Below are 26181 nucleotides of genomic sequence, written 5' to 3'. Positions count from 1 at the left end.
GCTCATAGATAATCCTAGTTACGTTGCTCTGTTAAAATAAACATAGAACACTTAATTTAACTCTACATTAGTTATGCCTATACCATTGACATATTGACTTAAAAGCCTATTGTATAACTGAATTATTCTAAAAATATCAATTTTTAACAATGTTATTCTATTTTTACTAGTAGATATTAGTATTCAGACATTGGTATTCAGACATCTGGTATTGCTTATAATATGTGTTATTCAAAGCATAAATGAATATTGCAATGAATCTTCATGGTTTATGATATTCTAAAGTCTTTTTTTTTGTTTGCTTGTTTGTTTTTAAGGTTGAATAAATTCAGGAAGAGGAACATTGAGATATAGGGATTACAGAATGTACTTCAAAATTCTTATTGTGTAACTCCAGATAAAGTAAATTAAAAATTGCTAGAGAACCCAAGAGATTAACTTAATAACCAACGTAGCAAGCAGAGAAGAAGGAAAAGGGGAGGGAGGGAGAGAGAAGGGAAAAAAGAAAGAAACAAAAAAAGCCAAAGCTTCCTTTACATACCTAAAAGGTCAAAATCTTAAGATATTCTTAAGAATTATGTGGAAAAGACTGACAATCATCACATTTAAAAAAAAAAACTTATTAAGCTCTGGGCTTAAAGCAGGAATGTAGTTCTGGCATTAACAATTGGCATTCTAATTTCAACTTCTAAATGCTGTTTTCCATTGCTTTAAAAAAAGTCTTGAATACTTCATGAGTTACTGTTTTTCAAGGTGATTTAAAAAACAATTTGGGGATGGGGATATAAGAATCAATCATTGCTATCCATTATTTGGTAAACTAACCAAAGGCATCAATTGTGATTTTCCCCTAATTGGCAAAATGAACCAGTTTTATAGGGGAAAAATTATGGCTTATTCATTGAGATGAAATATGAACACAGCTGCTTTTCCTTTGAGCAACCAACAATTAAACTGGGTCAAACAAGTTCCCTTTTATTCTTCCAATTGCTTTTTGCAAGTTCACACTTTTGTGTTAAGTTTTAATAATTAATCCACAGCTTTACAAAATCTTAAACTTTGTAGACGCCCTTTAAGATCTAGTGTCCTTTTACATCTGGCAATTTTAATATTATTTAATGTAACATTTCCTGTGCAATTTAATCACAACTTAAGCAGGAGTTCTTGGCATTCAAGGGCTGCTGAAAAGGAGAGATTTGAGGTGGGGCTAATGGGAATATTAAGAATTGTAGTGTGTCTGATGTGGGCAGGGAGACAAGTGCCAGCCTGGAATGACTGAACATTTTAGGAAATACAAGTAGGGAAGATCAGAAGTCCTCAAATAAATACTTTATAACAAAGTTAAAACTGGCAGTTCATGAGCCTCATTGTGTTTGTTTAGCCCAGAGAGTGTGGTTTTTTTTTTTTGTTTTTTTTTTAACTGGCTTTTCACAAAGCATTTGTCCTCTCAGGCTCTCCCTGAAAATGTGAACGAACTGTCAGGGCTGGCAGTGGGCAGGGACCTGCACCTGCATGTGAGGCCCGAATGCCTCATTCATCACGGTGTCTGTACCAGCCCAGAACATGGCCAGGGTCCCGCCTGACCCTGGGGCTTGTGGGCTTCTGGTTTCTGCTGGAGAGTATGACTGGTAGCCTAGAGAGAGCATAATAGTATAGGTGAAGAGTATAATCTCTGTTCAAGAATAACCACAGCGATGATGCTGTCTTGTAATTATGTACCATTTGCTATTTACCTTGCATTGTCCTAAATGTTTCATATCTATAGACTCATTTAGTCTTTACAACAACCTTAAAAGATAGCAGGTATGATTATCCTCCATTACAGAGACAGCCCCTGAGGCCCAGGCCCTGAGAGACCAAAGATGAAGGCACATACCCTCTTTCTCTAGCTTGGTGGGTGACCAGAGGGCTCCTCCCTGCACCCTTCTTTCTCCTGCCTCCCGCCCCTTATTCCTCCCATACTTCTCACTCCTCTGTCTTTCTGAGACACTTCCTCTCAGAGGCTTTATTGGTCTGTTAGTTTCAACCGCTGACGATTCCTAGGATCCTGTAACATTATGGAGATGATGTCTGAGTTTCACAAATGGAGCAGTAGAGGACTAAAATTTTCTGTATGTTTTGTCACTGCTCTCATTTCTTTGAAGACGTGTGGTCCCCTGTGGGCACAGCAGTGTGGAAGCCAATACTACGCCACCGGTGTTTGTTCTGATGTCAGTCCCGATTTTCAGATCTTGACCAGCTTTGCACCTGCAGCCCAGAGTAAGTGATGAATATGCACAGGTCTGAGCAATGCCTCACATGAAGGGGGAAGGCGGGATTTGTCAAGCACCCCCGCCCCTCAACTCCTCAAGTCCATTTTACTTTGTGCCATTTGTGTGAAGATTGACTTACCTATGGAAACCTATTTTTTTCATCTTTTCCTGTGTAGCTTGCCCTTCCCTCATAGATGTTGTGGTTGTATGTGATGAATCAAACAGTATCTATCCCTGGGAAGCAGTAAAGAATTTTTTGGAAAAATTTGTCCAAGGCCTGGATATAGGCCCCAAAAAAACACAGGTATGGATTTGGATAATACCTACACTAACCCACAGCTTTCTTTCTGAGAAAATATTATTAGATATGAGGTCTTAAGTTTTACATTTGTCAGATCCCCACATTAAATGCATTTAATGGTAATCCTAACAGTTAATTGAAACTTGTATTACATTGAGTTGTTCTATGACTTTGCCCAATGCTGGTTTTTGAGCTGTGAGGTTTCTATTTCTGACACAAGCATCAGATATGGGATATAGAATTTTTTGTGCATGAGAGAGAGAGAGAGAGAGAGAGAGAGAGAAAGAGTGGGGCTGAGGAGAGGGGCAGTGGGAGAGAGAGAGAGAGAATCTCAAGCAGGCTCCACATCCAGCATAGAACCTGACATGGGGCTCAATCGCACAACTCTGAGATCATGATCTGAGCTTAAATCAAGAGTTGGACACTTAACTGACTGAGCCACCCAGGTACCCTGGGATATAGCATTTTAATCCTCTTTAGTTGCTTATTTTTCCCTCCTATAACTCATGAATTTATTAATATATTTTAAAATCCAGTATGTATTTTTTCTTGACAGCCACATGGACTAATAATTTATTTTGTTTACTGTTTGCTAGTAAAACAATTGTCCTTGAATTCTGGGATTTTTTTTAATAAAGAAGTCCATAGCATAATCCTGTCTTTTATTATTTTTAGTGTTTTATCATAGTTTATTCTTCCTTTTTTACAGAGGACAAGTCTTTTCAATAATTTTGTTTAGCTGTCTGTGTTTTAATGAGTCTTTAATTTGCTCTTTCATCTTCTTGAGATACATTCAAAACTCAGGAACAGAAACTTCCCACTTTCATAAAACTGAATAGCATTTGTTGTTAAATTTCGGGTCTTTTTTCTTTCTTTCTTATTGGATTTGCCATTTTATGGGTCATTCTAGTTGTGGAAGCACATTGAACCAATATCAACAAGGACCAGTTCATAGTTACCAGTCTATGTTCCTAGGTTGTTCCTATCATCCGATGCCTTAGCATCCAACATCTAGTAACAATTGTTGTAACATTTCCCCTAAATACTCTGAAATTTGATTTTCTGCTTTCCTGTACAATATTACAAAATATGTTTTCCCCATTGACATTGTTTTTCAAGAACAAAAAGACAACAATGTCCACTGAAACTTTGGAGTTTTCACTGTAGGATTTTACCAGAAAATTCTATGAATAAGACTAGGTATGGGGCACCTGGGTGGCTCATTTGATTAAGTGTCTGACTTTAGCTCAGTCATGATCTCAGGGTCCTGGGATCAAACTCAAGTCAAGCCCCATGTCAGGCTCCATGCCTAGCGGGGAGTCTCCTTGTCCCTCTCCTTCTGCTCCTCCTCCAGTTTATGCTCTCTCTCTCTCTCTCTCAAATAAATACAATATTTTTTTTAAAAAAAGATTAAGTATAGCACTGATCTCTGTATAGCAGAATGTTAAGGCCCATCATAAGAGAATTTTTCATAAATATCTGCTTATTTTATCTGTCTCTAAGTGGATTATCCCCAAAATGAGATCTGCTGTATTTAATAGTTTCTTGAATGGAATTTATGGCCTTCCTCTCCTTATCTCCCTTCCCCAATGCATCCTGTTCATCTCTAGAGGTGCTTTACACAGCCTCTTTTTTCTTACAACCTAAATTTGAACTTTCTGCAAGTCCTAATATAATACATTTCTTTAAGTCTTCTATTTGTCATTCCCCTTTCTCACACAGAATTTCTGGGGCTGTCATGGGAGTTACCAACATCATCCTCTCATATTAGACTTTAAATCTGTAGAGTTATTTTTGATCCTTTCCTCTTTCTCAAATCTTCCATCCTATCCTAAAGAGAGGGACCCAGCAATATCATATTTTTCACATCTTCCCAGTGCCTATTTGATTGCTTCCTAGCAAAAGTAGCTGATTGAACTCAGAAATCCTTGCCCCTCACATCTTCCTTATATACTGACCTTTGTTTTAGAGACCTTTTTATCACTGATCTCCTATTGCTACTTCCTGTTCTGAAAGCTACCCAACACATAGGCATAGAGGTGATTTCAGTACTGAGAACAAGGGTGCTAATAGAAATGTTTGGCTTTCTTGATCTAAAGGATCAGGATATATACTCCAGCATCTTGTTCAGAAGTTGTTGTCTTCAGACCTTTCAGATAAGACTCTCTCTAGTGGCATTTTCTCCAAAGGCCAGAAACTTCCTGCCCACATGCTCTTATAGCAGCTTTCTTCCAAGCATACTGAAATCTGTGATTAGAGGAAATCCAGAACAATAAATACGTCCAAATTGACTGTGTTGATTAGCTTACTGTTTTTTTATTCAAGTCTAATTCTTTGTTTAATATGCATTTATTCTCAATTAATGAGCTATTATCTTCCATCTGTGACTGCTTATAATTGTTTGCATGCTTATATCCATTGTTAATTAGAAAATTTATATCATATTAATCTTATTGTTATGAACTTTATTCTAATATTTATCCATATTAAAATATTATGACAGTGCTTTAAAATCTATTACCAGATAATCTAGAACTATTATAGTTGAAAATCTATAACTATTACTCTTGAGAACCAATTCATACCTGAGAGGACATCATTTTGCTTATCAACAAGTACTACTGTTAAATAGTGACAGCCTCTAACAAAGAAGTCATTATTCCATTGGAAGAAAAATAACTATTCTTAAGAACAAAATTAGAAGTCGTTCCCTTATACTATCAGCCCAGATCCAAATGCACTTTTGATTTGATTATATTGGTTATTTAGAAACTATTTATAACAATGACAAATCTAATGAACTTCTGCTCTCTTGAAGGTGGGGTTAATTCAGTATGCCAACAAACCAAGAGTTGTATTTAACCTGAACACTTTCAAAACCAAAGCTGAAATGACTGAAGCAACATCCCAGACATACCAATATGGTGGAGACCTCACAAATACATTCAAAGCAATTCAATATGCAAAGTAAGTTATGATGACAATAACCCAATATTTTGATAAAATAGAAGTGCTTATAAGTAAGAAAGAAGGAAAAAAAGACAAAAATGACATACTTGGTACCCACTCTTAAGTCAGTAATGAAGAAGGAAAGTTCAAACCTTCTGTCACTTGAATACTTTGAGAAAGCAATAGGAAATGAAATTTTAAAATCTTTGATTTCTAGAACTTTTATAAGATATTCCATGATTTTTTAAAAAGATTTATTTGAAGTAGATGAAACAATGTTAAAAGACCTTAGGTTAAGTAGGAAATGGAGCAATCTGCAATTATTTGTTAATATTTATCAAGGGCACAGATGACTTGAGCTAATGGAGCACTTCATGCATATTAAGAAAGGTCATAGAATCTTAAATGTTAATGACCTAGGAGTCTGAATTGAATGGAATGGGTTCATTATGTTTATTACATCCAGAGCAATATGAATGTTACAACTATATAACACTCTTAATTTTTAGCCCAGTTTCTCTATTTTCTCAGCACTCCTGCTTTTATCTTCACTCTGTTTTAATCATATACCTTTAAAAAATGCTAAATATTCTCCTATTGTTATTTTTTTTAGATTCTCCTATTGTTAAATAATAAATGAGAACAATAACTTCACCTTCCCTTAAACCTACTTCCCGCTTTTGTCACTGTGTTGTGCATTTCTTCCTTCCACTACCATATCCTTGAAAAATTGTCTTTACTCCCTTCCTCCACTTCCTTGAAACATATGGCTTGCCACCAGGTAAACATGGCTCTCTTCATCAGCCAGTAACCCAGTGGTCCTGCCTCAAACCTCATCCTCTAGCTTCCCTTACCATTTGCTGCTGAGGAGCACACACTGCTATTCCAGCCCCAGTTGCCATGACATCAGAAACTTTTAGAATCACTGCCAACATTTAGTCAACAGTTTTAGCTCTTTAGTGTCTCCTTTTCCTATTTTTTCTTCACTAAAAGTCCTCTTTTTTTTTTTTAATCTCCCTTTTCTCTTAGGCCTTGTCTTCACTCTCATAACATCTGCATTAGCCCTGTGTAGGTCACTGCATTGCTATGTGGTCTGCTCTGAACTCTTTCTGAAAATTCACACAGTTATCCAGCTGACACTGAATATCTTAAATTTGGAGTGTTGACTCACTTATCAAATTCAACACATCCTAAACCAGCCTCATTCTTTTCCTTACCCATGCTCATGACTTTTCCATTTTGATTCGTGCCACCACCTTCCCCCCACCCTCTCAGTCATTCAAAGTAAGCATTTGCTGGTTTTCTTTATTCATTCTACTCTTCCTTAATAGTACACATCTGGTCAGTCACCACATCCTGTCTTTTCTATTTCTGCATTTCCTATTGTATTCTTACCTCCTTTTTTCTGGGTGTATATTCTAGTTGCTGTTTCTATCAACTGGTGACTTTCTCTGTATGTCTCAGAAGTGAATATCCTATAAGAGAAGATATGAATGGTTTGGTTAATCTCTGTTGTCCCTATTGAGATGTCCTTTTGGGATATGCTATCTCACAGGAAGCTGGTCAGTTGCCATTTGGCAAAGTGCCCCTTATGGTCTGGTAAGCTAGACTCAGAGGAGCAGTAGGTTGACATAGAAAATGGCCTAGAAAGAACTACAAACTGCAGAGGGACTGTATTTTCAGCAGGAAGTATAGATGCGCTATTTTTCCCTGAAAGGAGCCGAGGGGTAAGCTCTCCTCTCAGAAAGAATGGCAACTGTCTGTTAAGATGTGACTTTCTTTGCCTTTTCAGAACTTTGGTTTTCTCTCCTGTGCCATCATCTCACTCTTACCACTAGTTCCCAAGCTGGTAGAAGTCCTTCCATTGTTCAGAGAATCACCTAACCTCTTACACTTTCCAGAAGTTAATTCCCTTTCTTTATCTTTTTTGGGGGGGGGCAGGGTGAGGGAGGAAGGATCTGTTTCTTTATAACATCAAATAGAATTCTGACACTCTTTTAGTAAATCTTGCCATTTTCCATTTATCCTATTTCATGGAGTGCTTGTGGTTATGATATAATATTCCAAGACCTGAAGGTAATCAGAACAAATGAGGCAGTTTCTACCCTCAGAAATCTTATAATCACACACGATGAATTCTAAATATGTCATAAAGAGTATAATTCACTCAGCAAATATTTAATGTGAGTACTGTATTCAAATTTTTCTGGTGACAAATATGAAATATTTTTCTATACTTCTACATTCTGCTATGTAGAATACAGGAAAGTTATAGGGAATAAAATGATATTCTCAGTTTAAACATGTTGCTATTAAAGTGTCCCTTACACATTCAGATGAAAATATTCAGCAGACATTGAATACATAAATTTGAAATAGGAGAATGAGTGGAAATAGATGTAGACTTTAAGGTGTCACCATATAGGTGATAGGTAGTCCAAAAGAGTGGGTGGCATTTCCCAGAAAGAATGTCCAAGAAGAAAATCCAATAGACAGGGAAAAAATTATTAGACAATTGGAAACCCATCTAGAAACAAAATAAAGCTGAATCCCTGAATCACTCCTTGAATCAAAATAAATTTCAGCTACACCAAAAAATTAAATCTAAGAAAATGGAATTATTAAAGGACTATGAGAAACTTGTGTGATTAAAGAAACAAGTCTTAGAAATAAGAAGTTCTTTTAAAATACCATGTCAAATATAAAGACACACATAAAAAGCTAATGAAGTTGATGTCAAAATATACAATTTTGGGATGCCTGGGTGGGTCAGTGGTTGAGCATCTGCCTTCGGCTCAGGGCATGATCCTGGGGTCCCAGGATCGAGTCCCACATCAGGCTCCTTGTGGGGAGTCTGCTTCTCCCTCTGCCTATGTATCTGTCTCTCTCTCTCTCTCTTTGTGTGTGTGTCTCTCATGAATAAATAAATAAAATCTCTTTAAAATATATATATATTCAATTTCTATACAGGAGTAATAGAAGTAATACCACTAAAATTTAAAAGATTAATGAACTGAGAAAAATATTTATGATATATATGACAAAAGATCATGTTCTTGACTAACAAAGATATCTTACTAAATAGAAAAATTAGAAAATAATGAACAAAACAAAGAAAAATGGGCAAAGGTAAAGAAAAATCAAGAGTTCAGAGAGAAAAAAATACAAATGGTTAATAAACATAAAATGCTTCTTATCTCTTCATAATGAAAAAATGCATATTAAAACAGTTATATATTCTCACTTATCAGAGTGTCCCTAATTTAAAGTTTAATAATCTTCATTGTTAAGGAAAGGATATGGAGAAACTTGCATTTTTTTACATTATGGTAATATAAATTGGTAGAAAATTTTATTTTATTTTAATGTTTTTTAAAGATTTTATTTATTCATAGAGACAGAGAGAAGGGGGCAGAGACACAGGCAGAGGGAGAAGCAGGCTCCATACAGAAAGCCTGACATGGGACTTGATCCCGGGTTTCCAGGATCACACTCCAGGCTGCAGGTGGCACTAAACCACTGCACCACCACGGCTGCCCTGGTAGAAAATTTTAGAGTTCAATTTGGCAATATCTTTCAAAGTTTGAAATGTATAAATCCTTTGTTCCAGTAATCTCACTACTAAGATTTGATCCTACTGATACATTTGGAAAAGTATGCCAAAGTCTATACATAAGGACATTTTTATGGCATTACTTATAAAATTCAAAATAACCTAAATGCACAATCATGGAGAATTGGTTAAACTATGGTTACCCCCAAATAATGAAATATTATCCAGCCATTAAAAAGGAGAGCTTTGGGGGCACCTAGGTGGCTTAGTCAGTTAAGCATCTACCTTCGGCTCAGGTCATGATCTCAGGATCCTGGGATCAAGCCCCACACCTGGCTCCCTGCTCAGTGGGGAGTCTGCTTCTCCCTCTCCTTTTCCTCTTCCCTTCTCCCCTACTTGTGTGTTCTTTCTCACTCTTTCTCTCAAATAAATAAAGTCTTTAAAAAAAGGGAGAGATTTATATGTGCAATATGGAAAGATTTCCATCAAAATGAAAAATAACTGTATAGACCATGCCCCCATTTTCATGAATATTTGAGGAGTAGACTATGCACATACATCTGATTAAATGATTTCTATAAGGAAACAAAGTGATAAAGGTGGTTACCTTTGGAAAAAAAAAAAGGTGGTTACCTTTGGAACAGTGGCTTGATGTCACATTTTTCTTTTCTTTTTTTTTTAAGATTTAACTTATTTATTCATGAGAGACAGAGAGAGAGAGAGACAGAGACACAGGCAGAGGGAGAAGCAGGCTCCATGCAGAGAGCCTGACATGGGACTCGATCCTGGGTCTCCAGATTCACTCCCTGGGCCGAAGGCGGTGCTAACAATGCTTTGAAATTCTTTTACCAAGTATATTTCTTACTTTTTAAAAAACAATTTCATATTGAGAAAGTAAATGCAGATCCAGTGAGTAAAACTGGTGATAGGACTGAATATCTTTGCTCTGTTGATTAATATTAATGAATTTAATTTTCTCATCAGAAAATAATTCTAAGGATTCTTGATGTAAATACATAAACACACATACTATGGAAACTATGGAAATTATTGTTAATGCCACGTGAGATTTATATATTTCCCTATAAGCTGCAAATAGAATGTAGGTAAATATGTCACCAGACCTGACAGAAATTTTAAGTCACAGTAGGTCATGTTCAAAGAAGTTAGTTTCACATTTATATTTCTAGCCAGAGGTCCACATACTAGCTTCATCTTTTGATATTGAGTCTTTAATCTTATCTGCCACAGAGATTTTGCTTATGCAGCAGCTGCTGGAGGACGACCAGGTGCCACCAAAGTAATGGTGGTTGTAACTGATGGTGAATCACATGATGGTTCAATGTTGAAAGCGGTGATTGATCAATGCAACAATGACAATATACTGAGGTTTGGCATAGCAGTAAGTAGATTTTCTTTTTAGTTGTCTTTCAGTTGATGGGTAAGTGCTGCTTTATAGCATCACTTCCCAAGACTGCACTTTCTCATTTGCTGCTCACAGCTTTATAGAAAAGATATTCATTCTGTCTCTACTTCTTGCTGATTTTCAATCCTGTTGACTAAGGGGGTGTGGATTTACTTTTCCAAGGGCTCTATTGTGTTCAGAAATACAATACTAGAAAGTGCTAGTAGGGATATTAGAGTACAGTAGAATGACTCCCCCCCCCCCCATTCCTCTGTTTTCAAGGTTCTTGGGTACTTAAACAGAAATGCCCTTGATACTAAGAATTTAATAAAAGAAATTAAAGCAATTGCCAGTATTCCAACAGAAAGATATTTTTTCAACGTGTCTGATGAAGCAGCTCTATTAGAAAAGGCTGGAACACTGGGAGAACAAATTTTTAGCATTGAAGGTAAGACAACTCCATCTTTCAAAAACTTTTCTCAAGAATTCTTGATTTTATTGCCGTAATCTTGCTCTATTAATGTTCACTTGCCTATGCCTTATATGAAAAGAACTCTTATGACTCAGTAAGGAAAACAGGCAACATGAATAAGTAGTTTATAAATGATAAGATACAAATGGCTAATAAAAATAAGAAAATATTCCCAATTTCAGTAATTATTCTAAATTATAAATTGAATCAATGTCACTTTGTGACTAAAAAATAATGAAGATTAGTAACATAAGCTTGGAGATATTATGGCGAAGCAAAGAAGCTCATACAGTCTTGATAAGATTATAAATTGTATAGCTTTTTGGGGGAAAGTAATTTAGTAATATCTATTATCATTGTAAATAAATTTACCTTTTAACATTGCGTAGTTTTTATAATGATAAGAAGTTTTACCTTTTTATACTGTTATATGATTTCTGAAATTCTTGAATTCATTTACAACAAATGTGTATACTTTTAAAATTAGAAAAATATAGTGAAGACTTTTAGTAGTTCATATTTCAAGGAAACATGTTATTTACCAGATCTACAATAATATACTTATATGGCCTTGGAAGGTCTAGTCAGTGTATAAATACCACATGTTCAAGAAGTTACTGTATAGCACACATTTTCCAGTTGGTAAAAAGTCCCACATGGCCCAAATTCTGATAGTTAACCCAAATAGCTCTCAGCAACAAAGAGCCTATTTTATTGAGCACCTACTATATGTCAGGTCCTCTTTCAGAAGCTGGGTCCAAGGGCATTGCATAAATTAAGTAGTAAATCCTCAGTCTTATCTTCTCCTGGTTTTCCACTGGAGACTTCTATCCAAAAAATATTATTGCTTCTTTAAACCTCCAGTGGTGCTTCTAAGTTGTTGAAAACATTATCAAAATCTAATGTGCCCTGAGATAATATAAAGTTATTTGTCTACCTGTGGTATGACTTATGCTTGTTTGTGGTGGTGTGAACATGAATAATCACAGTGCAACCTAGATGATGATTAGAAATGATTTTGTGCCTTATCTGCTATTCTGGATTTTGGGAAAGCACTGCTCTACATTATTAAAAATTATCTTGGGACACCTAGCTGGCTTGATCAGTGGAGTGTGTAACTCTTGATCTCAAGGTTGTGAGTTGAAGCCCCATGTTGGGTATAGAGATTACTTAAAAATAAAATCTTTTTAAAAAATATCTCTTCTCATCCTGGGTGAGTTATTACATCTTCTAAACAAGTAACTGTATCATATAGTTTACATTATATATATCACTCTCTATATCAAAGTGGTAGTCCAGGAATTTATTCCTTTTTTTGAGAAGATTAATGAAATACAACCACTTTGACTGCACTGTATGGAAAGTGAATATGAATGGAGTCCTACGATTTGAGTGTCAGAGGCAAGCACGTATGTAGAAGTAGGACAAACTTCCCTATTGGTAAAATTCCTACTCAGTCTTGAAGCCTGGATCCTGAAACCCAACCCAGGTACCTCTGTTTGGTCTTCGCTACACATCAACTGTCTGGCTCTTCCAACTGCATCTGAGATGTGTGTGCACTTATTAGTAACAATATTTAAAAGCTGAAAATTCAGTTTCTTGGCTGGTAATAATAACTTTTTTTTTTAAAAGGCCATCACTTCAGTTTTTATTTTACCTCATCCCCTTATGTTTTTAGTATTAGGATCATCATGAGCATACCAATAAATATATGAATGCATATTAAAAATTAACACCAACTTCAAACACTACCTTGCGAGTATCGTGGGTTGTTGTTAACAACAACAACTTTGTTGTATTTCTTAGTGATTTCTCCCTCCCAGAATTTGCCAGCTCTATATTCTTGAGCAAACATCCGAACATTGTGGGTATATGTGGTTGTGTATATATATGCATATGTACATGTGTGCATGTATTCATGTGTGTATGTGCATGAACATGTGTTTGAAAGTTGGATTTAAAAATTAACAGTGATAGAATTCTTGAAATGACCATCTCCCAGGTACTATTCAAGGAGGAGACAACTTCCAGATGGAAATGTCACAAGTGGGATTCAGTGCAGATTACTCTCCTCAAAAGGTGTGTATATCAGATAACTTCCAGCCATGCTATCATTTGGCTGAACACTACTAGGCACAGTAGCTTAATATATAGAATGGAAAAAATAGCCATCCAGTGATCAACTGTTCTGATTCCCAGTCATAGTCATTCAGTTTCTTTGTGCTGATGATTTATCATCTGAAAGATGAAGGATAATAATGCCTTTTCTTTCCTGTTTCATGGGGATTTTTTTATGGAAAAAAAATGATAATATGCAAGAAAATTATGAGTGCTCCAAGGGACAGGTACTGTATTAATTCAAGGGATTATCATTGCAGGAATTTCCTTTAAATCAATTAACTATTGGAGAAGTTTATTAAAAACACAAACTCTAAAAAAAAAAAAAAAAAAAAAAAAACACAAACTCTTAGGGCGCCTGGGTGGCTTTGTTGGTCAAGTGTCTTACTATTAATTTTGGCTTAGGTCATGATCTCAGGGTCTTGGGATTGGGTCTCTCTCAGTGGAGAGTCTGCTTGAGATCCTCTCTGTCTCTCACCCTCTCCCTCTTCCCACCTCCAGCTCGCATCCACACACGCTCACTCGCTCTCATATAAATAAATATTTAAGAAAGCAAAAAACACAAACTCTTGTCATCAGTGCCACTGTTGAATTCTAAGCTGCTCGAGTCTCTCTCTCTCTTTTTTTTTTAAAGATTTTATTTATTCATGAGAGACAGAGAGAGAGAGGCAGAGACAGAGGCAGAGGGAGAAGCAGGCTCCCTGCAGGGAGCCTGATATGGAACTTGATCCCAAGCCCGCAGCAGTATTACACCCTGAGCTGAAGGCAGATGCTCAATCGCTGAGCCACCCAGGCACCCCTGGAGTATCTCTTCTAAGTGCAGAGACAGAAGATAGCTGAAAAAAAGTGAGAAGTTAGGGACCATGTGAGACGGTCCCTAAGCTTTCTTAGCCCAGAAAAATCCATTCTTCCTTCTAATAAACACCCACCTCCTCCTGCTCTGATTCCAGCTCTGCTCAGAGTCTCAGTGGAGTAGCAGAGGGATACAGAGACAGGTGACACTGGAAACGCTTAGGGAACAGTATGAACAAAGAGGATTTGATTGCCAGAATGAAGGACCAGGGATGGCATGGTTTTTTTCCTCTCGAATAAAAGATGCTAATTTTGTCTGGATCACCAATCCTTAGGAATGCTCATAAAAGTTACGGGATTTTCCCTCAGAAAGAATATTAATGAACCCACACACGGAGAATTTTAACACAACTTCCTGAGGTTTTTGTCCACTTCCTAAAGTCCCTTCCTGCACCCCTGATTCAGAGTCCCAAGTTTATGACAATCATTCACATAATTTCATGGTCTCTAGTCCTCAAAGTGGGACACATTTTCTTATTTGCTCTATTTTTAATAGGTTATATTTTTCGATCCAAAATCCCTATCTTTGATGTTTTCTAAGATCTAAGATCAAAAACTTAAAAATAATAAGTCCCATCCCAACAAACCCTGCCTTCTACAATGACTTACAATTTTGACTATGCAGGTAGGACTTTGAGTCCCTCCAGAGCAGCCTTTCCTTGATTGTGCACCACCCCCTCCTGGCGTGACCTGACCAATGGGCCTGACCAATGGCTCAGATTGAACATCACACTGTATAGTTGGTTACCTTTTGTAGCGGTGCTATTTTCCTATTGAAAGGATATAGGTATCTATAGCCTATGGGATAGGAAAGAGATGATGGAGAAACGTCTGAGAAGGAATCAAGAGGAAAGAGGAAGAATGTTAAAAATAGAATAGATCAGAAGAGAGCCTCCCACGATGACATGCCTGGATAGCAGTGCAGCCCCACCTCTCCCCCTCTGCCAGCTGCACTTCCTATTTCTCAAGCATGCCTCACATCCTCCGCTGTGAGCTTTTCTTACAAATACGTGAGGTTGGAGGCTCACAAGTGTTCAGCATTTGCAGATGTGTGCTTTTGAATGGGAATTGGAAGATGGCTATCTGCTCCTCCTGTAGTATAGTAGGGATTTATCTATAGAATCTATCAAGGTAACATGGCCTGGGGGAAGGCTTGTTTTCCAGCGCAAAATTTATTAAAACAATTTGGACATATATCAACATGCATTGATAAGCATTTTACTTCATCATTTTCTCCTTAAATCTAGACCATTTATTTCAGTCTTTTGCCTACTCTGCATTCTTGTGCTTTAAAGGTAGTTTGTCTTCATGATCTTCATTTTTCAATTATTTTAGGATATTCTGATGCTGGGTGCAGTAGGAGCTTATGGCTGGAGCGGGACTGTTGTCCAGCAGACATCTCATGGACATTTTATCTTTCCTAAACAAGCCTTTGACCAAATTCTGCAAGATAAAAATCACAGTTCATATTTAGGTAAGGCATAGCAGCATTTGACTTGGCAAATTTAAGTTCCCTTCTTTTTAAACTGGCTCCTTGCTGAATCTCAGGATCGGTTCAGCAAAACACTTGAAGTGTCATATAGTGATTATATTTACTACACATGTTTATGTTGCCTCTTTGAAAATCAGCGCTTATCCTAAAACTGTTTACTGATACACTGTATTACACCTGCTGATCTCTTCTGGTTATTCAAGCAGCTGTGATTGTGCTAAAATGGAAGTCATTTCTAAAAGCCAATACAGTAAGTGGTAGTCTTATATTACTATAGAGTTCTTAGTCTTTTTGTTCCTATAATAAACAGCTTGATTTATTGGTCTGATTCTGATCACCTACTATGGGACAGTTCTTGAGCTCCTGCCTGAGTTCCTGGCAATTCTATTTACATCCTTCCAGGGGCGTCTGGGTGGCTTATTTGGTTGAGTGTTTGACTCTTGATCTCAGTTCAGGTCTTGACCTCAGCGTCATGAGTTCAAGCCCCGCATTAGGTCCCATGCTGGGCATGGAGCCTAACTTAAAAAAAAAAAATCTTTCCAACAACCCTTTGAAGAAAGTATCATTACCCCATTTTACCTTTGAGAGCCAGTGAGGTTAATAACATTCCCAAAGGTAAACAACTCTCAAAAAAAAAAAAAAGTGGCAAATCCAGAATTTGAACCGGGGACTGTCTGACTCCAAAATCTATGTTCTTTCCACTATGCAACATTGCCTTTTAAACTCATGTAGTTATTCATTCAAGAAATACTTGTTCAGTGCCAAGTTCATGAGTGGCCGATGGGACAACCCAGAATCTAGGGCCTGCTTTAGATTTAGGTATCCCACCCAGGCCAGGCATGCTGCCAGTCAAAGGACAGGAGCAGTTCATCTTAGAAGAAGGAAGATGTGCCCTCTTTCATATGCCTGGGCACACTAGGAACTGTGCATCCCCATGAAGGAGTGCTCACAGCACTGACTTCATCATTGGCCCTGTCTGGTTCTCCCCTCTGGCACACTTTAGATAATCAACAGGAGCCCTCTGGCACAGGTGGTAGCACTTTAGACAACTAGTAGTGAGCCTCTGGCATACAGATGGCACCACTTTAAATAACTACCCTGTGATGTCACCGCCATGCCTGTCACTCCATAAGTGCTGGAGATGAAGGTCTGAGGAGAGGTGGAGAATAGTTGCTTGTTGTCCTGGGTTGCCTGCCTGCCTGCCTGCCCACCTGCCTGCCTGCCGGATTGCCCTTGTCAGTAAATTACCCTGAATAAAACTCTGTAAATGATATAGAGTGGCTTGCTTTGTTTTTCAGAATTAAAATGCCTTCTCAGCCTGGAGGATTCATTACTGACCCTCCTCCACCTTCTAACACCACCCTGCCCAACAAAAAAGGACCTCTGGTCAAGTCTACTAACTTTGCCAGCCATCTGGCTGAGCTCTTCAATAGTACCTACTCTGTAACTCCTTTTCTCCTAGGTTACTCGGTGGCTGCAATTTCTACTGGAAAAGACATCCACTTTGTTGCTGGTGCTCCTCGGGCAAATTATACTGGCCAGATAGTGCTATACAGTGTTGATGAGAATGGCAATGTCACAGTTATTCAGGCTCACCGAGGTGACCAGGTAAATTCCATCGTGTAGCAGGTGAAATTACTCGTACAGACAATTGGGACATAGGAGTAGGAGTTGATAGAACTGGAAGCTAGCATTTATTGAGTGCCTACCCTGTGGCTGGTTCTGTATTTGAATATTCCTTAAATCAATAACTGAGTGATGGGTATTAAGGAGGGCACTTGATGTAGTGAGCACTGGGTGTTATATGCAACCGATGAATCACTGAACTCTTCCTCTGAGACTAATAATACATACACTATGTGTTCATTGCACTTAAGTAAAATTTTAAAAAATAGTCCTTAAATCTTCACAATACTGAGACCTACCACCCCCTTGGATGAGCATTTACTGAGCATTTACTGAGCATTTGCTGAGCATTTACCTTCCTAAGGTCAAATAGCTTTCATGGGGTTGAGTTGTCACGAAAACCCAGTCCTATGTATCCTCAAAGCCTGTGCTGTTTGGTCATATCCAACTGTGTATTTTTGACTCTCCAGATTAATAATACATGGGTTTTATTTAGTCCTAATGACAGGCACCTCACCACAGCTTTGTTGGCAAGCTCCTACCAGGAGCCAATGATCTAGAGGAAAAATGAGAAGGAAGCAGTATAGCATTGTCAAGACTAAGCTACTACATCTGGGTCTGTCAAGGTGTTCTGTGGCTTTAAGGTTTCTAAAATTAAAGCAACTCTGTTTTCTGCCACTTTCTTCTCAGCATGACTGTTTGGTAGTCAGAACCTATGATAACTCCCACTCATGGCCTACTAGAGCAAAGACCAGCCAACAGAATCCTATTTCCTTACTAAGAAGATTTGACCCATGAGCTTGGCACATATTTAAAATGGGCAACCCTGATCTCTGACAACCAAGAGAAATTTTCTGTCCTTGAGTCAGAGAAACCAACTATTTAGATTTCCCTTCTCCAGGATTAAGTGTGATCCTACTGTGTCTATGGATCTTCCAGGAGTAAGAGGACCTGAGTCGTTGACTTCCTTGACCACAAATCCGCTTTGGTCACATATTTTTCTCTCTTCTTTAATATTTTAAAGAAGGGTGCTTTTTTTTTTTTTTTTGAGGAAAACAATGACCGTGTTATAGAACGAATCCTTTCTTACTCATTTCTGAATCCTGAAGAGGTATTCATGTAGGCATGCACTGAACAATCAGCTCGCCAGCCTCTCTTGCTTCACTCTATCTCACCTGATCATCTGTCCCAGTCTATGGGAGAACGTCCCTCCTGTCCAGCATCATGCCACAGATACTTCCATCACAATGCTTGTCCACTCTTCTCCACCTAGAAAACTTCTTGTTTTTTTAAGATGCCATTTAAATAACACTTAATCTTAGTGAGCTTTCCAGCTCCTCTGCACTCTGCTCACACAGCATTAGCCCTTGCCTCTACTATAACTTATCTGACTACGCATGCACAGACATTTGTCCCACTTCCCTCTTCCCTTCCTGCCTTTCTCTACAACACACCTCACAGACCTTCTAAGTGTTTCATCTTTAAATGTGGTCTTTGACCCCACACACACACACCAGCATCAGAAACACTTAGAGTACTTATTTAAAATACTGTTGTCTGGATTGCACCCATTCTGAGTCTCTGGAAATGGGTCTCTGGAATCTGGATTTTAAAGATACATTCTTAGTGATTTATGTGCACGCTAACTTTGTTTTAACAACCAAGTGTTATATCATGATACAAACTGAGAGGCACTAGGTTATTCATCTTACTGTTTCTAGCACCTTACAAGTAGGAAGCACTCAATTCTTGTTTGTTGAGTGAGTAAATGAAAGTACAGTGTAACGTTAGGAGTGTATGAGTCCTAGAATTCTAAGGTTAATATGCTCTATCATTCCAGATTGGCTCCTATTTTGGCAGTGTGCTGTGCTCAGTCGATGTGAATAAAGACACCATTACAGATGTACTCTTGGTGGGTGCACCAATGTACATGAATGACCTAAAGAAAGAAGAAGGAAAAGTCTACCTGTTTACTATAACAAAGGTACTATCACAAGGGTAAAGAAAATTGTTAAACTGACTTAGTTTAATTTCCTTCAGTATTGGTAAATTAATCTTCATTTTTGCAGAATAAAGAATTATTTAATGATCATTTTCATATGTAGTATGGTTTATATTTCATCACTTTGAGGATGTAACCATTAATTTATAATCTTAAAAATCACATTAAAAAGCATAACCTTTAGAGAAAGAGCTAAATGTATGGTGCACTGCTGTTTTCCATGAAGGGTCTTTGAATATATATTATACAAAGTCAGTATAAATGCACATCATTTTTGAAATACATGCACATCTGTATATTTTCCAAGTATCTCCTTCAATTTTTCTTCTTCACTGTAAAGAGATCATAATACAGAACAAACTATCTTGTTAACATTTTACAGTGAAAAAGACAAATTGTACCAGGGACTTTGCAAATGTTTGGATGCTTTCTACATCAGTTTGTCAGGAAATGCTGTTGCTTAGTTCAGCAGTTAGGCATGTATACATGTAGCTCTTGGGATTTTTAGTTCTTGAACATAAAACTTCGCATACTCTAATTAGACGGAGCTCTCTAAATCAATGCCCATAGTATAATGATCTTGGAGCTGAAAACTGGAATTAAAGGCACAAGTTGACATAGAAAATTTGAGAAAGGATGGGAAAAAAGGGAAGCTGGTATTGATAGAGTAAATTTTACATTTTGCTGTTGTGATAATTTGTTCTACCTTATTTATTTAAATGAATGTAAAAATTAGCTCTCAAACAGAGGCAATTAAAACAATTCTAAAGCAGGGGTGCCTGGGTGGCTCAGTTGGTTCAGTATCCAACTCTTGATTTTGGCTCAGGTAGTGACCTCAGGGCCAGGAATTTAAGCCCCAAGTCTGGCTCCTCGCTGAACAGATTTTTCAGATTTTTCTATATACAGCATCATGTTGTCTGCAAATTGTAACAGTTTAATTTCTTCTTTACCAACATAGATGCCTCTTATTTCTTTGTGTCTGATTGTTGTGGCTAGGACTTCCAGTATCATGTTGAATAAAAATGATGAGTGAACATCCTTATTCTGTTCCTAACCTCAGAAGGAAAGCTCTCAGTTTTTCCCCATTGAGTATATATGTCAGCTACATGTGTTTCATATGTGGCCTATGTTGAAGTATATTCCCTCTAACCCCACTTTGTTGAGAGTTTTTTTTATCGTGAATTGAGGTTGAATCTTGTCACATGATTTTTCTGCACCTATTGAAATCCTAATTTTTATCCTTTGTTTTGTTGCAGTGATGTGATTGATTGATTGATTTGTCCCATTTGCTAGTATATGCTTTTTTTAGTATTCTCTTATAATCCTTTGTATTTCTGTGATATCAGTTGTTACTTCCCATTTCTGATTTATTTTTTAATTTGGGTCCTCTTTTTTTTTTTCTTGAATCCAGCTAAAGGTTTATCAATTTTGTTTATCTTTTCAAAGTACCAACTCTATTTCATTAATTTTTCTTTTTGTTTGTTTGTTTCTAAGTCATTTATTTCTGCTCTGGTCTTTTTTTCCTTTTCTTTTTTTTTTTAATTGGAATTCAATTTGCCAACATATAGCATAACACCCAGTGCTCATCCCGCCAAGTGCCCCCGCTCAGTGCCCATCACCCAGTCACCCCAACCCCCCACCCACCTCCCCTTCCACTACCCTTGTTCATTTCCCAGAGTTAGGTGTCTCTCATGTTTTGTCACCCTCACTGATATTTTCACTCATTTTCTCTCCTTTGCCTTTATTCCCTTTCACTAATTTTTATATTCCCCAAATGAATGAGACCATATACTGTTTGTCCTTCTCCGATTGACTTTTTTCACTCAGCATAGTACCCTCCAGGTCCATCCACGTCAAAGCAAATGGTGTGTTATTTGTCGTTTCTAATGGCTGAGTAATATTCCATTGTATACATAGACCACATCTTCTTTATCCATTCATCTTTCGATGGACACCGAGGCTCCTTCCACAGTTTGGCTATTGTGGACATTGCTGCTATAAACATCAGGGTGCAGGGGTCCTGGCGTTTCACTGCATCTGTATCTTTGGGGTAAATCCCCAGCAGTGCAATTGCTGGGTCGTAGGGCCAACAAGCACATGAGAAAATGCTCCACATCACTGGCCATCAGGGAATACAAATCAAAACCACATTGAGATACCACCTCACACCAGTGAGAATAGTGAAAATTAGCAAGACAGGAAACAACAAATGTTGGAGAGGATGTGGAGAAAGGGGAACCCTCTTGCACTGTTAGTAGGAATGTGAACTGGTACAGCCACTCTGGAAAACTGTGTGGAGGTTCCTCAAAGAGTTAAAAATAGATCTGGTCTTTTATTCTTATTTCCTTTATTCTACTCTCCTTTGATTTTGTTTGTTCTTCTTTCTCGTTCCTTTAGGTGTAAGGTTAGATTGTTTATTCGAGCTTTTTCTTATTTCTTAAGATAGGACTGTATCACTATATTCTGTATACTTTCCTCTTAGAACCACTTTTGCTGCATCCCAAAGATATTGGACTATTGTATTTTCATTTTCATTCATCTCTATGTTTTTTATTTCTTTTTTGACTAATTGCTTCATTGACCTATTGGTTGTTTGGTATCATGATGTATAGTCTCCATGTTTGTGTTTTCTCCTTTTTTTTCTCGATATATAATAACTTATTTCTAGTTTCATACTGTTATCAGGATGCATGGTATGATTCCAATCTTTCTAAGTTTCTTGAGGCTTGTTTTATGGCCTGATAGGTGATCTACTTTGGAGAATGTTTCATGTGCACTTGAAAAGAATGTGTATTCTCTTTTGAGGATGGAATGCTCCATGTCCATCTGGTCCAATGTGTCATTTAAAATATTGTTTCGTTATTAATTTTTCTGTCTGGATGATCTATCCATGGACGTAGTAGGGTGTTAAAGTCCCCTACTATTTGTAGAATCATAAATTTCTCTTTTTATTTCCATTTATGTTTGCTTTATGTATTTAGATGCTCTAGTGTTGGATGTGTAGATATTTATAATTGTTATATCCCCTTGTTGGATTTATCATTATGTAATGATTATTGTTACAGTCTTTGTTTTAAAGTCTATTTCATCTGATATAAGTATTGCTACCCCAGCTTTTTCTTTTTCACTTCCATTTGTATGATGAATGTTTCTCTGTCTGTATGTCTTTAGGTCTGAGATGTGAGTGTCTTATAGGCAGCATATAGATGGGTCTTGTTTTTTATTCACTCTGTCACCCTATGTCCCTGGTTGGAGCATTTAGGCCATATACATTTAAAGTGCTTATTGATAGGTATGTCTTTTTGCCATTTTTAAAATTTTCTAGTTGTCTTATTATTCCTTTTCATTCTCTTTGTGATCAGTGAGTTTCTATAGTGTTATATTTGGCTTCTTTCTTTTTTGTGTGTCTATCATAGGTTTTAGGTTTGTGATTACCATGAAGTTCATATATAGCATTCCAAGTAAATAGCAGTATTAATTTGATGATCATTTAAGTTCAAAGACATTCCAAAGGTGGTTCAAAGGTGGCAAATGGGAGAACGTTTTTCTTTTCTCCCATCTCTTCCCTGTTACTCCCTTCTCTACATTTTATGAGTATGTTATATTTTACATCTTTTATTCATAATTTTCTTATGTCTAATTATGACCATTCCTCTCCACTTAAAGAAATCCCTTTAATATTTCTTGTAAGGCCAATTTAGTGGTGATGAACTCCTTTATCTTTCATTTGGGAAACTTTATCTTTCCTTCGAATCTGAATGATAATATTGCGTGGTAGAGTATTCTTGGGTATAAGGTATTTTTGTTTGTTTCTTTGTTTTTTCCCCTTTCAGCACTTTGAATATGTCCTGCCACTTTCTTCTGGCTTGCAGAGTTTCTGCTGAAAAATCAACTGATAGGCTTATAGATTTTTGCCTTCTAAGTAACTTTTTGTTTCTTTCTTTCTGCTTTTAAGATTCTCTCTTTATCTTTAAACTTTGACATTTTAATTACTATGTGCCATGGTGTGGACCTCCTTGGGTTCATCTTGTTTAGAACTCTCTGTGCTTATTGGACTTAGATGTCTATTTCCTTTCCTAGGTTAGGGAAGTTTTCAGTTATTATTTCATCAAATAAGTTTTCTCCACCTTTCTCTCTTTTTCTGGGGCCCCAATAATGCAAATGTTTGTTTGCTTTAAGTTGTCCATGATATCTCTTAACCTGTCTTTTTAAAAAATTTTCTCTTTCTGCTATTCAGCTGCTGTTTCTCTCCATTACCCCATCATCCAGGTTGCTGATATGTTCTTTTGCATCCTCAACTCCATTGATCCCCTGCTATTTCAGCTATTGTATTCTTCAACTCTGATGGATTCTTTTTAATATTTTCTATGCTTTTATTGAAAGTCTCACTGAGATCTTCCCCTTTTTTTTCTAGCCCAGTACCCTCACAATCATTAAATTTTTTATCAGGCATGTTTCTTATCTGTTTCATTTAGTTCTTTTTCTGAGTTTTTTTCTTTCTTTTGGAGCATATTCCTCTGTCTCTGCATTTTTCTTGACTTTCTGTATTTCTATGGATTAGGAAGAACAGCTAAGAATGGTGCCCCTTTGCAGACTATGTGTGCTTGATGACTTTTTGGCTGGCTGGCTGGAGCTGTGGCTGTTTTAGAAGTTACTCTTCTAAAACTGTGGCTTTTGTGGGGGCTCCTGGGTAGCTCAGTCAGTTAGGCATCTGCCTTTGGCTCGGGTCATGATCCCAGGGTCCTGGGATCGAGCCCTGGTACTGAGCCCTGCATTGGGCTCCCTGCTCCACAAGGAGTCTGCTTCTCTCTCTTCCTCTGCCCCTCCCTCTGATTGTGCTTTCTCTCTCAAATAAATAAAATCTTAAAAATAAACCGTGGCTTTTTGCAAAAAAAGAAGAAAAAAATAAAATTGGAAAGGAAAAAAAAGAAGAAATAAAACAAGACATTTTTAATTTAAAAATAATACTTGCTTTGCTTTAATTAAAAAATTTAAAACAGAAACAAACAAACAAAAAAACAAAAACCCTAGATTCCACAGCTTATTTGCTGTGCCCTGGCACCACAGAAGCTGGTATGGGCCTATAGACCCTGGGCTTGGCTGATGTTGCAAGCATCCTATGATGACTGGACTTTGCCATTTATAGGGTTGGGACCTGCCTGTTATGGCATCTGAACCCACTACTTATGGTGTTTGGACCGTGCTCCAATCTGGGCTATAGAGGTAGATGAGGAGAGAGTGTTCCTACCACTCCTTGGCCCTTTTAAACTGTGACTTCTTTTTTTTTTTTTTTTTTTTTTTTTTTGTATCTCAGCATCACTGACACTGGTGTGGGCCTGAGGACCTTGAGCTTGTTGAGGTCAGTGAGGTCTCACTGAGATAACCAGATCTGACCAGACCCTGCTCTGACCTAGGCTTTTAAGGTGGGATGGTAATAATGTAAACCAATCCCTCTGACTTGGAGGGCTTTCCCTGTTGCTCCTCCACCATGTGGCAGAGTTCTAGAGTTGCCTCTTTTAAATGCTAATCGCTCTTTTTAAATTGTGGCTTATTTTCTGTGCCTAAGGACAGTGGAATCTGTTCCTGCCCTCTCAGTCCTCTGCATCCTCACTGTGTCAGTTTCCCTGTGTTACTTTGTCTTCATCTCTCTTGGTGTTCTCTTGCCATTTTCTCTGTCTGTGGTTGTTCAGTAGCTGTCCAGTCAGCCCTCAGTACTTTTTCAGGAGGAATTGTCCTATTAATAGGTGTAATCTGATGTGTTCCAGGCAAGAGGAGAATTCAGGGTTGCTGTCTTGGATCGGAACTTAGTGGTCTAATTTTCTACTTCCTATACCATTATAATTATGCCATTGTTCAGTAAGTTTTAAGGTCTAAAATTTTTTTTTTAGTTTTTATTTATTTATGATAGTCACAGAGAGAGAGAAAGAGAGGCAAAGACATAGGCAGAGGGAGAAGCAGGCTCCATGTACCGGGAGCCCGACGTGGGATTCGATCCCGGGTCTCCAGGATCACGCCCTGGGCCCAAGGCAGGCGCCAAACCGCTGCGCCACCCAGGGATCCCAGTTTTAAGGTCTAAATTAAGATATTGTGTTTTCTGTTGTGTCTCTACCTTAATTTTATTCAAGATATTATATTTTTATCAACAAACTTTAAATCAAAAGTTTTAGAAAGAAGTAAAGATTCTAATATTAAGGGGGAAAGGAGACATAGATATGGATAGTGTGGTATGTAGGTGGTACAGCCACAGTAAAGAGAATCCATCCCTTTCATCTCAGTTTGTGAGCACATATCCTTTGAGCTTACTTGCTAGAATTCTCATTTATAATTCTCATCCTAGAGAATTTTGAAATCAAGGTTTGAAATCTTGCCTACTTTTAACAGTTTACAAATTGGTTTGAGCATCATTTGCTGTGAATTTTCAAGGTGGAGGTTGGAAAGTTTGCTTTAATCATCCTTCTCTTCCCCCTTGCAAGGGCGTTTTGAATTGGCACCAGTTTCTCGAAGGCCCCAATGGTGTTGAAAATGCTCGGTTTGGTTCAGCAATTGCAGCTCTTTCAGATATCAATATGGATGGCTTTAATGATGTAATAGTTGGTTCGCCTTTGGAAAATCAGAACTCTGGGGCTGTGTATATCTACAATGGTCACGAGGGCACCATTCGCATGAGATATTCCCAGGTAATCCTGAGTTCCATAGTGATGCATTTACATGTGAGTATCATCATATTAGAGCTACCATGCAGGTAATCTGACCCATCCCACCTAGTGTAGAACCTTATTCATTCACTAAGCAAACATTTAGTAAACCTCCTGTTGTGTGTCAAGCACTGTTCTAGGTTCTGGAGATGCTGTAAAGAACAGGACAGATAAAATTCTGCCCTTTATGGATCTTACATTTTTGTGGAGGAGACGGGGGGGAGGGGGGGGAAATAAGATAAGTGATATAAAGTGTTCCAGATCATAATAAATAAGGTATTTTTTTAATTTAATGTTCAGGGATGGGAGTTATTAAGTACTTTAAAGGGTGACCAAGGGGCCTCATTGATCAGGCAACTTTCCATTAAAGTCATGAAAGATGTGGGCTAGGAGAATAACCATGACCTGAGCTTGCTTCAAATCCTGCTCAGTCCACTGATCTGCTGCTGCATTGTGATTTTTTT

The 26181-nt window shown here is 37.6% G+C and overlaps 1 protein-coding gene across 1 annotated transcript in view; it reads left to right on the top strand.

Moving 5' to 3' along the window:
• Window positions 1-26181, top strand: part of ITGA2 (integrin subunit alpha 2) — a 102199-nt gene that overhangs the window by 44701 nt on the left and 31317 nt on the right. Inside the window, exons 5-14 of the mRNA XM_038535122.1 lie at window positions 2145-2259; window positions 2429-2556; window positions 5372-5520; window positions 10307-10457; window positions 10743-10908; window positions 12935-13011; window positions 15238-15376; window positions 16857-17002; window positions 18861-19004; window positions 25496-25699. Coding sequence (XP_038391050.1) covers window positions 2145-2259; window positions 2429-2556; window positions 5372-5520; window positions 10307-10457; window positions 10743-10908; window positions 12935-13011; window positions 15238-15376; window positions 16857-17002; window positions 18861-19004; window positions 25496-25699 — 1419 coding nt within the window. The remainder of the gene's footprint in view (window positions 1-2144; window positions 2260-2428; window positions 2557-5371; window positions 5521-10306; window positions 10458-10742; window positions 10909-12934; window positions 13012-15237; window positions 15377-16856; window positions 17003-18860; window positions 19005-25495; window positions 25700-26181) is intronic.

Source organism: Canis lupus, chromosome 4, assembly GCF_011100685.1.
Source record: "Canis lupus familiaris isolate Mischka breed German Shepherd chromosome 4, alternate assembly UU_Cfam_GSD_1.0, whole genome shotgun sequence".
NCBI lineage: Eukaryota > Metazoa > Chordata > Mammalia > Carnivora > Canidae > Canis > Canis lupus.
This window is presented reverse-complemented; position numbering and strand designations above follow the sequence as displayed.